The sequence below is a fragment of the Giraffa tippelskirchi genome, chromosome 14, assembly GCF_054371585.1.
Source record: "Giraffa tippelskirchi isolate mGirTip1 chromosome 14, T2T-mGirTip1v1.2.pri, whole genome shotgun sequence".
NCBI lineage: Eukaryota > Metazoa > Chordata > Mammalia > Artiodactyla > Giraffidae > Giraffa > Giraffa tippelskirchi.
Genome location: NC_137288.1, coordinates 25399184 through 25413461, shown reverse-complemented (window position 1 = coordinate 25413461; position 14278 = coordinate 25399184). Strand labels below are relative to the sequence as shown.

General features: G+C 38.7%; 1 protein-coding gene across 3 annotated transcripts in view; it reads left to right on the top strand.

Annotated features, from left to right (window-relative positions):
* Nucleotides 1–14278, top strand: part of CDH7 (cadherin 7) — a 137731-nt gene that overhangs the window by 58239 nt on the left and 65214 nt on the right. For 2 of the 3 annotated variants that reach the window (XM_081561549.1, XM_081561548.1), the window contains 2 exons: nt 6908–7202; nt 11186–11305. In XM_081561549.1, the coding sequence (XP_081417675.1) occupies nt 6908–7202; nt 11186–11305 (415 nt within the window). The remainder of the gene's footprint in view (nt 1–6907; nt 7203–11185; nt 11306–14278) is intronic. The other variant, XM_081561550.1, reaches the window with a different exon arrangement.

The following is a 14278-nucleotide window of genomic DNA, read 5'->3' as shown; positions in this document are numbered from 1 at the left end:
TTGAACCTGGGTTTCCTGCATTGCAGGCAGATTCTTTACCAACTGAGCCATCAGGGAAGCCCTTTATGTGTGTAATGAAGGGCTTCCCAGGTGGCGCTAATGGTAAAGAACCCGCCAGCCAGTGTAGGAGACATAAGAGCCATGGGTTCGATCCCTGGGTCGGGGGTATCCCCGGGAAAAGGAAATGCAACCCACTCCAGTATTCTTGCCTGGAGAATCCCATGGACAGAGAAGCCTGGCGGACTATAGTCCACAGCATTGCAAAAAGTCGGACACAAATGAGGCGAGTTAGCATGCACGCACATATTAATACCTATACTTCTTAAAACACGCATCTTCCTCAAACATGCTTCACAAGAAAATTGTGTTCTATTACCCTGGACCACAATGATAATTATAAATTAGGAATACTTCAACCAGAAAAAAAAATGACTCTTATGCTTGTTTTCATCTGTAATATTTCTTCAACAGCTTGATAATTACATGGTATCCACTGGTATGTGGAAAATATCTATTTAAAAGCATAATGAGAAAAGAAAACTTGCATGTAATGTGTATATTTAAGCAGTTTTTTCCCTGCCAATTATTGTTTAAATCTGCCCACCATACTTATTATTTTAACCTTCTGAAAGTTTAGCAAAAGTAAACTGCATGAGTTCTAACAATCTGTAACAGAGTTTTAAACTTAAAAAAAAAATCTATAATAAGTAAATCAGCAGTAGAAAATTTACTTTAGAAATATTTTGCCTAATGTTCAGTATATAAATCATTCTCTGACAGATTAACATGCTGTTCAAAGGAACATATGCATATTTTGTGTTCAGCCATCATAACTCCATTTTTCTACACAAATGTAGCAGCATAAACTTTTATTTGTATAATACGCATTTTGCATTTTTTTGTATTCAAATATTCATTACAGAAAAATTAAATATAACATTAATTATTTCCATCATTTTATTTAGTCAGTGAGGATCACGGAGGCTTTCTTTTTTAGTTTTATATTTTTTAGTGTCAAACTTTCATGATAAGCATTATCTTTCATGGTAAACCTTCTCAGTTCCATCTTATAAATATATTCATCTTTTTTTGTGATATGAAAGTATGATGTTTTCAAAAGCAAAATGTTAATAAGTACAGTCCTGACATTATAATAATTTATTAATCATACCCTTCTGCATCATCTCAAGTAGTTGTCACAATTGTTCAATGAAGTCCAAGTGCAGGTATTTTATAGAGGAGGGTAACCAGGAGAGTAAAGATAAGATCAACAGTCAGGTCAGAAAATAAGCAGAATGGAACGTATTTGTAGAGGGAAGAAAAGTGGGTCCATATATTGAATTGATTTTTTTTTCCTCAGTAGATTGAGGAATATTTTCCATTTTCAGATGGATCACAGTGATAGATCAGATAGTTTATATCAGGTCCTAGTTGATTGAATAAATGCAAGAAAAATGTCAGAATGCAGTGCATTGATCTGTTGTTGTTGTTATTCTTTATAATCTTAAATTGAAAACATAGTGTTAGTTGCTCAGTGGTGTTTGACTCTTTGCAACCCCATGGACTGTAGTCTATCAGGCTCCTCTGTCCCTGGAATTCTCCAGGCAAGAATACTGGAGTGGGTTGCCATTCCCTTCTCCAGGGGATCTTCCTGACCCAGTGACCGAACCCGGGTCTCCCGCATTGCAGGCAGATTCTTTAATCAAAAATGTGGTATTCTGCCATCTGAGAACGTCCAACAGTCTGTAAACCCTCTTTAAGTGTCTGTGTGGAGTACAGTATAAGACTTAGGGAAGCAAGAATAAGAAAGCATGCCTGTCCCTGCAGGACTCTGTCTCTTGGGGAACACAAAGGTATCAGTGTGCAAGCATTACCCTGGGCATAGAAAACAAGGTGTCTGAATTCCCTCTCCCTGGTTTCAGAGGATTAGGGAGAACAAACCAGAGATACGGATGCTTTTTGTTTAGTTTCTTTTCTTTCTACTTAATGCTATTAAAACTTAAAAGGATAGAAATTGAAATAAAACAAGCACTACTGTTTCACAAAGTGAATTATAAATTTACAAAATTTACTACAATAGTTTGTTAAGTATGTGGAATATGGTGATAAAGAGAACCCAGCTCTTAGGGTAGGAAAACAACTAAACCAGATTTTCAGTAGAAAGTAGAATTAAAGGCATTTTGTCAGAGAAATGCAAACAACATGTCTTGGGGGGAAAATAGGATTGTTAAGCTTTCAGTAAAAGGGAGCTTGCATTATGTCGACGTGGGTGTCAGATGCTGGATTAATGATGGAGGCTGGGTCTGGAAAGGGATGGACATGCTAGCTCTGCTCCGGCCGCATGACTGGTCCCAGGTGCCTGGGGCATGGAGAGCCCTCTGGGATGTGGGAAAGAGACACCAGGGGGATGGCCCGTGGCCACATGGAGCCCTGTGCTTAAGATCTGGGGTTAAACCCGGAGACCATGGGCAGCAATTAGATATATTTGATGAAGGGTGTGACACACCCTATACTATACTTCAGTATAGATTTAGGAAGATCATTGCTGACACGCAGTGTAACAGCGTAGATGATGAGAGTTATTCAAAGTGAATAGTAGCTGAGGAGTTTTGTTATAGCCCAAGTGGAAAATTTTAAGATTCCAAGTTGGGATTATTGTTCAGAAAGACTGAAGAAAGGGATGATGTGTTAGAGGTGATAAGTGCGTAATTCCATTGGGTAGGGGATGATGGAGTCACAGTGGATTATTATTATTGTTTTTTAACTGGAGAATAATTGCTTTACAATGTTGTGTTGGTTTCTGCTGTCCAGTGTGAATCAGCTATGTGGATACATATATCCGTCCCTCTGGAGCCTCCCTCCCACCCATCTAGGTCATCACAGAACTCTGAGCTGAGTTTCCTGTGCTAGAGAGCAGCTTCCCACTAGCTCTCTGTTTTATACATGATAGAGTATCTATGTCAGTGTTCCTCTCTCAATTCGTCCCATCTTCTCCTCATAGTGGATTATTAAACAGATTATACTTCAGGCACGTGTGAAGTATGCTTTGCATCCTGGCCAGGGTAGATTATGATGGAATCCAGCAGTTTCATATTTTTTACATTGTTACCAAACACAGTGGTGGCACTGGATTCACATAATACTTGGTTCGCCTCCCTGCTTATTTGGTTGCCTTATCATGAGCTGGACTCAGCTAAGAGAGGTGTGCTCCTCACTGTCTGTGCTCATTTGCCAAAAAAAAAGAAAAATGTAAATATTTACTTTTGGAGCCACAACAAATATTTTGAAAAAGATTTAGAGACACAGACAGTAAAAATGAGTGTTTTCTGGTGATGAATCAAGATTTTGTTATTGTTTAGATGAATCAAAAAATCAGGTGTACTGGGATATTAGCGAATGAAATAGGCAAAACATCATGAATTCTACTCTGCTCCAAATAGAGTACAAATCTTCGTTTTTTATTGTGTTTTTTGTTTATTGCTAATTTGTTCACTTACCATATTCGGACCATAGAAATTTCTGTTTTCCTGGCCAGAGGTCTTCACTATGGAGAGTCCTCCTCTAGTCTGTAATAGTCATTTACAAAGACTGCGTGTGGAGGGGGTGGGGGGACTGCATTGACACATGTCTTAACTTAGATTGCCATTCAGTAGTTTCTCAGCATTTTTTTTTGCTGAGCATGCTTCTTCAGCACAGAAGGGTAGCAGTTTTTCTTAACAGTATAGGTTTCACTTCACCTATTAAGGTTAGTATAGTAGGCGAAGCCTCACAGATTTAGTGTGTGAATCATTGATAATTTCATCTCCATCTTAACGTTTCCTAGTTGACCATTTACTCTCAACCACAGATGGTTCTACTAACCTCGCAAGGACACCAGGTTAGACTCACAGTGTTTTTACGCTTCTGAATTTTGGCAGTGGTTACGAGCCTAGCGATGGTCTCAGCCAGGAGAAAAATGTCAGTGATGGGGAGGGTGGTAGATTTCAGGGCTCCTGCAATGGATGTGTGTGTGTGCGCGTGGGCATGTGTGTGTGTGTGTGAGAGGAGTTTGTGATGTTGGTTGGTGGTGGCAGTTAGAGGTGGAAGAGAAGAATGCTGATCCTTGAATGACTGGGAAAACAAGCAATATGAACTGTTTTTACCTTTCAGCTGGTTCGCTCTCAATAATGGAGAACAACTAATGATATCACATAACGTCAAATATGGCATCAGAGCTCAGGCTGAAGGTCAGTCAGGATTTCATGTGTTTCCTTTATGGAGAGGAAGGCGTCCTCCCTTACCTGAATACCCCAGGAACATCGGATCACCACACTGTGAAGATGGCCGTCAGTTGATAGGAATTAGTTAAATGAATCAGAAGGGCTGGTCCTGTGAATGGGAGCCCATACTTTTGATTAAAGATGCAGCCTGGGTATTACTTATGTATGTCTGTGGTCAGAAGCTCTTTTTAATATTTCCCACTACTGTCAGCAGTACTGTAGAGACCCTCTCCTGACCCAGAGAGGAACAGATGAGGCAAGGAGGGATTGAGAGAGTGGCTGTGAGAGGTGTGTGCAGTGGGGGACTCTGCTTCGTTTTCGTGGTTAGTCACGTCAGTCGTGTCTGACTCTTTGCGACCCCGTGGACTGTAGCCCGCCAGGCTCCTCTGTCCATGGGGTTCCCCAGGCAAGAATACTCAAGTGGGCAGCCATTCCCTTCTCCAGAGGATCTTCCCGACCAAGGGATTGAACCTGCATCTCCTGCATTGACAGTCGACTTCTTTACCCCTGAGCCACCAGGGGAGCCCCAGCTTTATTCTCACCTGTTACCTTCTTTTGTCTCTGGACTCAGGTCTTTGTGTTGTTGAGTGTGGTGGAGTCTACTGCTGTTCTGTGATGTCAGAAAGGTCGCTTCTGAAGCACTGAGCGTCTTTAAGATCTAGGGGGGTGATCTGGTGGATGCGGTTGCTTTATTCTGACCCGAGTTCTCCTTTGTAGCGGCTTTTAATGTCCTCACCTCACAGGACACAGCCTGTCCTCCAGAGGCAGGATCCCAGTGCAGCAGTGGAGGACGGGCTTTCCGCCAGCCTGGTGTTTTCATACTCCTGTGCATGCTGTGTGCTGTGTCCCTTTAGTCGTGTCCAACTCTTTGCAACTCCATGGACTGTAGCCCACCAGGCTCCTCTGTCCATGGGATTCTCCAGACAAGAGTACTGGAGTGGGTTGCCATGCCCTCCTACAGGGGATCTTCTGGACCTGGGATTGAACCCACATCTCTCATGCCTCCTGCATTGGCAGCTTCTTTACCACTAGCGCCACCTGTAGGGATGCAGCTGCAGAGTTGGCCACGTGACCTCAGGCCTTCCTCTACCTCAGTTTCCTCATCTGTTAAAAGGATAATGAAGTTAGTGTGAGCATGGGATGGGTTACTCTGTAGAGAATATAAACAGTAATTCCTGGAACACAGGAAGTGCTCAATAACTCAAACTTTAGGGTTTTTTAGCTTGCCTCATACAAGCTGTTGCATATGTACGTAATAGACACCCTGAGAATGACTTAAGAAAATTAAATAATTCATTATATTTCAAGAGCACATCTTCTCCATATGCTGGATAATCTTGCTGCAGAGTGATTCACTCGCTAATGCCACACTGAACAAAGCTACATTAAAACTTGTGCCAGAAATTAATTTTTTGTATCATTTTGTCCTGGCTGAAAACTATAGAAACTAAAGGATGAATCAGGTACTTAAGTATTCCAAAGCCGAGTATAAACACAGCTGTTACAGTGCAATGGAAAGATCACTTAGAGAAATTCACAGTACAAATGCAGTATCCTCAACAGCTGAAGATGGAAATGGATTGGGTACTCACTTGCCTAAATAGTTTCCCATATCCTATATTTTTCTCACTTTGTCCTTTTCTTGCGATGGCAGGTGGATTCTTTACCACTGAGCCACCTGGGAAGCCCCATGCACCTTGTCTTTTAAGGAGTGCCAATATAGTTCTGCAGGGCAGCCTTGTTATTTGGGTTTTGTTAAATTGGGTTTTCTCTTTTGTATTAATTGCAGTCCAGAATCACAGTGGTTCTTGAGGATGAAAGATTGTTGAAATTCCAGATTGGGTGCTACATTTCTCAGGTTATGAAGTTCAGGGAAAGATGTAATTATTTCCGAGTTTCCTCAGGTTCCTCTGTTCGACATAATGTTCTGACATACACAGAAGGGACAGCTCCAGATATGAAACGCAAATCAGTAGGGGCTGCCCCTGCAGGCAGAGCCGGGGTTAATCATGCAAATCTAATGCAGTGCTTGGTATTTCAAGAAAGGTTTTAGTTGAAGTCTCAAGCACATATTGATTTAAAATTCCTACTTCAGAGAGCAGTGTAATTTTTTTTTTTCCAGCTTCAAATTTTAAAATATAGAACAGGATTTGGAGACCCATTTAGTGACTGGACAGCCATCCATACTTAAGGGAAGTATGAGGGAAGGGTACCCGAAAAGGACGTGGTGATTTCTAAGCATTTTACATAATGAGTTAGATCTAAACTTACTAATGTGTTTGAACAAGTCCCTTTGCTTGGAATATGATTGAATCGTCTAGTTGCACATGTTCACTGAATAGCTTCTCTGGTCAGAGAAGATGGCTAAAACTGGTGAGGACAGACAGCGAGTTTCTAACTTTGGGAATGATATAAAATTTCTTTGGAAGTAAGGCTGGGTACCAGAAGAAATGAAATTGTCTTGCTCACAAGTGCAAGCTGACACATTCTAAATAGCCTTTTCCACTGTGCACAATATGGGTCCGCTTATCTTTCCAAGAACAATAAAATTTCATGTGCTGCTGCCTGACATAAGAATTATTTTTACATATCTCCCTATCGCTGACTCTCTTGTAAGTTAATCTCATCTCACATGAATTTTTCACCAGCTTCACTCTGATGTTGATAAAGGAGATGGTTCCATCAAATACATCTTGTCAGGCGAAGGGGCAAGTTCCATTTTCATTATTGATGAGAACACTGGGGATATTCATGCTACCAAGAGACTGGATCGCGAGGAGCAAGCCTACTACACGCTTCGAGCCCAGGCATTGGACCGGCTTACCAACAAGCCCGTGGAACCCGAATCTGAGTTCGTCATCAAGATTCAGGACATCAACGACAATGAACCCAAATTCTTGGACGGCCCGTACACAGCAGGGGTTCCCGAGATGTCACCTGTGGGTGAGTAAGCGCAAGTTGGTCTTGCACTATCTGATTTGGGGAGGTTTGTGTTTAAAATTAAATCATCATAAATACCGGAAAAAGAATCACATTAATATTTGTATAGAAATTACTATTTTGAGTGAGGGAATGTTTGAGATGTGTTAATAGCCAGTGTCTAAATTCGACTTTTTGACATTTTATTTTATTTGTATGGAAATTCGGAAACTCTTCTTTTACACTGCTGTCTCAGTGTCGTCAAGAAATTACCTATGTCTTACCGTCCCTTTTCAATTTAATATTTAAAATTTAAAAATGAGGGGAATCCCCTGGCAGTCCAGTGGTTAGAATCTGGTGCTTTCACTGCCCAGACCCTGGGTTTGATCTTTGGTAGGAGAACTAAGATCCCACAGGCTGTGTGGTACAGCTCACCAACCCCCGTCTCCCCCCAAAAATATTAAAATTATGCTTAAGAGGTTTTTTAAAAAAACCTTCCAAATAAACTTAGTATCACACCAAAAAAAAAAAAAATTCCAGACACATCCTTGTGATGATTTGATTTTCTTTCTCTCCATGTTAGGATAATAATTTGCTTTTCTAAGCATGTCTCTAGGGCCAGGGTATCAGGTAGACTATCAGTGTAGCCAGGCTAACGTTTGGTCTATTTCTTGTAGAGTGTGCTTCAGCCCATAAATGTCCATCCACCTGCCACCACTAATTTTTTTGTAATTTCTACAGAAATTTAGATGCATGAGAATTTATACTCAAATCTATACTGTTTATAATGATGGTAAATTGATGCTCAGTGTGAGATATATAAAAGAATAATGAAGGCTGTTTTACCAAAAGGGCTTCTGACCATTGCCCCATGACTGGAAAAATAGAAAGTAGATTACCTTTAGTATATACTGCATTCCAAATACTACTAAATTATCTTTTAAATTTCACTTGTTCAGGTACCTTTGGAATAGTTTTCAGCCAGTATGTAACTTAGATATGGATGATCTTACAAGATAATTAAAAAAAAAATTATGAGGCTGGAACAGAGACCAGTTGATTTATATATTTTATTTCCTATTGTTTATGGTATTGAAGGAGGAAATTTATTGAAAATAATAATGGAGCTTGTATTTTTACACCTATTTCAACTCAAGTCTTTAACTTGAAAGTTTTGTGTATATGTGCTCAGTCATGTCTGACTCTTTGAGACCCCAGGGACTGTAGCCCAGGTTCTTCTGTCCATGGGATTTCTCAGTCAAGAATACTGGAGTGGGTTGCCATTTCCTACTCAAAGGTATCTTCCTGACCTAGGGATTGAACCTATGTCTCTTGTTTCTCTTGCATTGGTTGGCAGATTCTTAACCACTGCACCACCTGGGAAACCCTGAAGATTTTACCAGTGTGATATAATATGTGACTGATTGTGATTTGTTTTACTTTATTGATTGGTTGTGATTTGTTTTACTTGAAATAAAGGTCATTGCATCCATTCCAGCTTTTCATCCCTACATCCGCTATGCAGGGAACTGGAATTGCAAAGATGTGTATTACATGTGCCCTTTAGGGAAATTACAATTTAGTAACCCTGAATTTCTGTTCCTATCAGATGGTAGAGAGAACATTATTTTGGGACTGTGACTCTAGCTGCTAAAGAAATACAAACTGAAAATGAACCAAGGGTGCTGTGGTCAGGAAAAGTTCTGAACCACAGTGGCAGCAGCTGCCTATAATTATGTTCTGTGTAAACATTCTTTGACCAAACAGGCTTATTCACACCCTCTCAATACTACCCACACCTTCAGAATGCTTCCTGCTGCTCTCATTTAATGACAAAAACAACAACAACTATGATGACAGCAACAATAACAAGATTTGGGAGGTTTTAGAGAAAAGAGTAGGCACATTGTCCTCCCCGAAGTAGTAATGTTTAGAGAAACAGGAGGTTTTGAGGTGTGTGTAAGCAATTCAGTTCAATGCTACAATTCTCCTGGGCATTTTTGGTATTTTTTGTGGGCTTGATAAGGCTTTCCTTTCCTAAGTAGAACATAGCAGTGCAAATTGAATTAATGTGAGCTTTTTGTTCTTGAGGTTGAATGCACTGTAGTTTTAGTTCCAATGATACCACTCTGATATCAAACAATATGATTGTTATACACATGTGTAAGTTATTTAGTTATTTGATCGATTCCAGCAGGCTCAGGACATTTTAGAAAATGATTTTCAAATGTCTTCAGGATTTATTTGACACTGATAGAGTTCACTGGATTAAATATCCAAACTTGAGCTAAGCACAGTAAATGCTTATATAAAACATATCCTATGGATTTATCATGACTTTGTTTATCGAAGTGTTTACTTGTAACCAAATAGTTATAATAGCCACTAAATAGTGTGGTATATACAACACAAGTCTTCTGTGTTTATTATTCAGGCCTATTTTTTGGTTCATTGTATAGTAAGAAATTATAAGATTTGAGACCCTCATAGTCCTCTAGGATTGCTTATTTGTTGCCAGAAAAGCATAGATAAGCACAAGAATGGGTGTGTGTGTCTGTGTGACAGTATGTGTGTGTAGTAAATTATTTAATGAACACTTCAGAAAAAAATACATACAACAAAATTTACTGAGGTATAGTTTTCATTCTTTTGTTGCAAGTTGTTTTCCAGTGAAGTAGGAAATGGGTACTTAAACATATCACCAGAATAAGTATTGCTGTAAAGATGGTGAATTATAGAGGAAATTGAGAATATCAGTCATTGATTCTAACATTTTAAGATAGTGAAAATCGAGTTGTTAAAAAGATTTTTAAATATACATCATTCAGCTTTTGGTCCTGCCAAGCAGCCACATGGCACAATCTCCTAAGTCTACCAAATAAAAAAATAAAACTTCAGAATTTAAAAAATGACACAATTTTTACCCAGTTTGAAGGGACATGGAATCAGTTAGGGAAATCATAATGTGGAAAAGAGAATAGATTTATAGTAAGATCAGCATTTAATGACTTATTTAAGGAATTTTGAAAGGAAGATCTACATAGGAATAGATCTAAAACAGATGTTAGATGAAAAATGCCATGTTTTCCAGAATTTATTGGAAACCAAATTAAGCCTTGAAAGAATAAATAAAGAAAGGGAGTTGTCCCATGCCCATCAGCTAGGACATAAATGTTAAAATAGCCTGTGCTTACATATTTAAACTAAGCAAATGTGGGTAGCTAATATTTTTAAGATGAGATTCCAAGTGGAAATAAAAACAGATCACACTAAATGCTTTCTATCTGGAATAAGTGAATGCATAGTAAAAGGAAGAAGCAATACTACATTCTATCATGCAAAATGTAGAAAAGCAACCAATGTTGTGATTTTTCAAGTTATCATGCTTTTTCTCCTTGGGGAGTGTTTGGTTTCAGCGTTCATTTCATACGTTTGTTATAAGGCAATTAGTGAAAACAAATGAAAAAAAAACTCCTAAGAGGTAGAGTAGCCACCTAATATCCAGTTAAATGTACCAATCAAATATTCTTTATTAACTTACCCAGTTACTCAAGTTCCCGTTTCCATTGCTGCAGCAGTAGGTTGCCCCATGATTTGAGGGTCAAGGTGCTAGGATTTGTCATGCTGCTTTTTAGACAGTGATTGAGACTTAGAGATTGCTCTTGATAAAAACTTGCTACTAGACCTTGATGGATGAGATGCCTAAAAGTTGAGTCCCACCTAATTCTGAGAATATATCCCTGTCTAACTTGGCATTGTCAGTCCTATTTTGTTTTTAACCAACATCTTTTCGTATCCCTTAAGTATTTCTGAGGAATTATCATTTATCATCTTTTAGAGTTTGTCTTAGACACAAAAATGTATGCATTTTTCACATACCTGAGAAAAAGAAAAATGAAAACTGAAAAGCATCTTTATGCTAATGTAGCATCTTTAGTGTTTGGTGATTTCTCTTGTTTTATGGCATTTGGGGGTTTTTAATTCACTGATTTTGGATTGTCATGTAGGGACCTCAGTGGTACAGGTGACAGCGACGGATGCTGATGATCCTACATATGGCAACAGCGCTCGAGTGGTCTACAGCATCCTGCAGGGTCAGCCATACTTCTCAGTGGAGCCCAAAACAGGTAAAAACTGACACACGACTCTCCTTGTAAAGTCATTATTTCTTTCTTGGCATAGAATTAATAACAGTTATTTTGATTCAATGTAGTTGAAACTGATAACACTCTATTTTTATTGAACATCTCTCAAAATATGTACCATGGTAATAAACAGCATATTATTTATAGAGCCATTAGCACCTTTTAAAAATATTTTACTACATTTATCAGAATTTCTATCAAAATTAAGCAAAATATTAGATATTGAAAACTTTTTCAGCTGCTGTCTCTTGACTGTATAAGAAAATGTTGAATATTTACCTCTGCGAATTTCAGTTTGTTTTCTTTAATTAACTCACATAGGAATTACACACAGTAGAATTTTAAATCTTCAGCAAAATCTCCCTGCCATGCAGTAGAAATATAGTAGTTACATCTTCTCCTTCCAGAGGCTGGCTTTCTCAGGGAAATTAGTTGAAACATAACAATTAGGATGATGATCTGCTAAATCAAAAACTAAATTAAATGACTTTTTTTCATTTAAAAAAAAAAAAATATGGGTTGCAAAACTGCGTGGATAGAAAATGTGGTTGTTTGGCTAGATGTTCTGTTCCGCTTTGAAGATGAAATGGTTTACATTCAGTAAGGCTATAATTTGGAGCACTGTTTTCTTGGTTATAAAATAATATTTTATCTATTATGCTTCTCTGGCTGTTGGTATAGGGCAGCATGGATGGGTGTGAGCCATTGCTTTTGTTCACCACTGAAAAACTCCAAAATTTCTCTGTATTTTAGTAACTTTGTCTTTATCATGGAGAAGAATGCCTCCTCAAATAGCCAAGTTTATGATCTTGAATCATTGATAATACTTATGATCCTTAATGAATATTTTAATGCCACTCACCACCCTGTTTTCCATATTATAAAAAATGGCAGTATTCATTCATTCTCAAATCACTGTGGGAGGGGTACATATTTTAAATGTCTTTTGAGAATGACAGCTGTAATGTGCAAAAACAGACAAGTTCAAGGCCAGCTCATCATTCATTAGAATGTTCACAGAAGCCGCATTGCGTGTTTTATACCAGTGTTGTGATGAAGTTGGGAAGCTGCCTGAAGAATCTGACAGAGTAATAGTTCTGATTGAGCAAGTATTGAAGGGGAAGTAAATGAAAGTATCTGCTTTATGATTTGAATCCTGTGAATGTAGAAGTTGTGCTTGTGGTTGATTTAATGATAGATCTGAGAACCTCAATTCAGACACCCACCCGTTCCCTTATATATCTACTCTGCAGCCCAGAAAGACATTGACAAGCTTCTGACAATTTGCTCACAAATTATACACCTCTCGCGTTATATAACAGGTCCAAAACTAGCATGTACTAATCCCAAGGGCTAAATATTTTGCTGCTACTAGTGACTGGCTTGTGATTTTAGCTTTGCTGTAAGATAATAGGTGTCCCGTAGGCCCTGTGTAGGTAAAACCTCACCTGTAGGCAACTGGACAGTGGTCTGTATCCTGGCATCACATGATTAGAACTTCAAACTTCATTTTAACTTTCAATCTCAAGGATCGTGTATTAGAGGAGATAAGCTTTTTGTTTAATTTTGTTTTGTTAGAGTTTTTAATGCTCTAATCATGGTAATCAATGGGACTTCTGTTTCTCTAGTCATCAGTGCAGAGATATTAGAGGAGTATAGATAATGCAGTTTTTTCCAAAAAATTGTTTTTCTGACAAAAATGGATGGAAATTTTTCATGCCTTACACATACGAAGAGCCACGTAGAGTTTGAGGTAGTCTTCCTTAGTTGATGTATAATCCTTATCTATGTGAGAAATAACATTCTTTTCCACATCTTTAAATATCAGAGTTTTTGAGGAGCACGTAAAGCTTTTGATAGGAAAAAATGCTGAAAATATGCCAGATCAAGATTATGTAAAATAGGCCTAGGAAATCACTATTAAATATATCTCTGAAAGTTTAACTTTTAATTTCTTTTTTTAAAAAGGAGTAGTATTAGTAATATTAATAATATCCATTACTATTTATTAATCACATATCATTAACTTAGCCTGACTAAAATTTCTGAGCACGTATTTCTTCTGTAGCTCTACTTACAGGCCAGATGACCAGAGGGTAAGTGTGTTTTCTACCTTAATTTCTCTGTCCACAAAACAAGAATGTGAATAGCTGCAAAAAACAACGTTGACAGTTCAACAAGCAAAGAGAATAGACCTAGGAACAAGATGATGTAGCCTTAAAAGGACCATTCAGCGTCCCATAACCTGTCTTCATAATGGCCCCCAATTTGCTGAGAGATTGAGGATTATTCTAATGTGTTTATCTAGTCCAAAACCTGCAAGCAAATAGATCACATTTTTCAATGTTTCATATATGGCAGGACTGGCTACATGATGTGCTGTTTGAAATGAAACTGCGGGCTTCCTGTTCTAACATTAGTAATATTTCAAATGCCATCAGCAGAGCAGAAACCAAACATAGGGCCAGTGTGACTGCACAGAACACCAAACTGTAGGCCTTGGAAAATGGTTGGAGAGTTAAATATCAAATGTCATTTAGGATTTCTTTGTTAAACTTGGAGGTGTGACTACATAATGTCTGCATCATGCCTTGCATGCGTCCTTGTTCTGTCTTAATTTTAGGTAAGTACTACAGTCATAACAGTGGGTTTCCCTGATAGCTCAGTTGGTAAAGAATCTGCCTGCAATGCAGGAGACCCCAGTTAGATTCCTGGGTTGGGAGGATCCCCTGGAGAAGGGATAGGCTACCCACTCCAGTATTCTTGGGCTTTCCTTGTGGCGCTGCTGGTAAAGAATCTGCCTGCAATGAGGGAGACCTGGGTTTGATCCCTGGGTTGGGAAGATCCCCTGGAGAAGGAAAAGGCTACCCACTCCAGTATTCTGGCCTGGAGAATTCCATGGACTGTATAGTCCCTGGGGTCGCAAAAAGAGTCGGACATGACTGAGCGACTTTC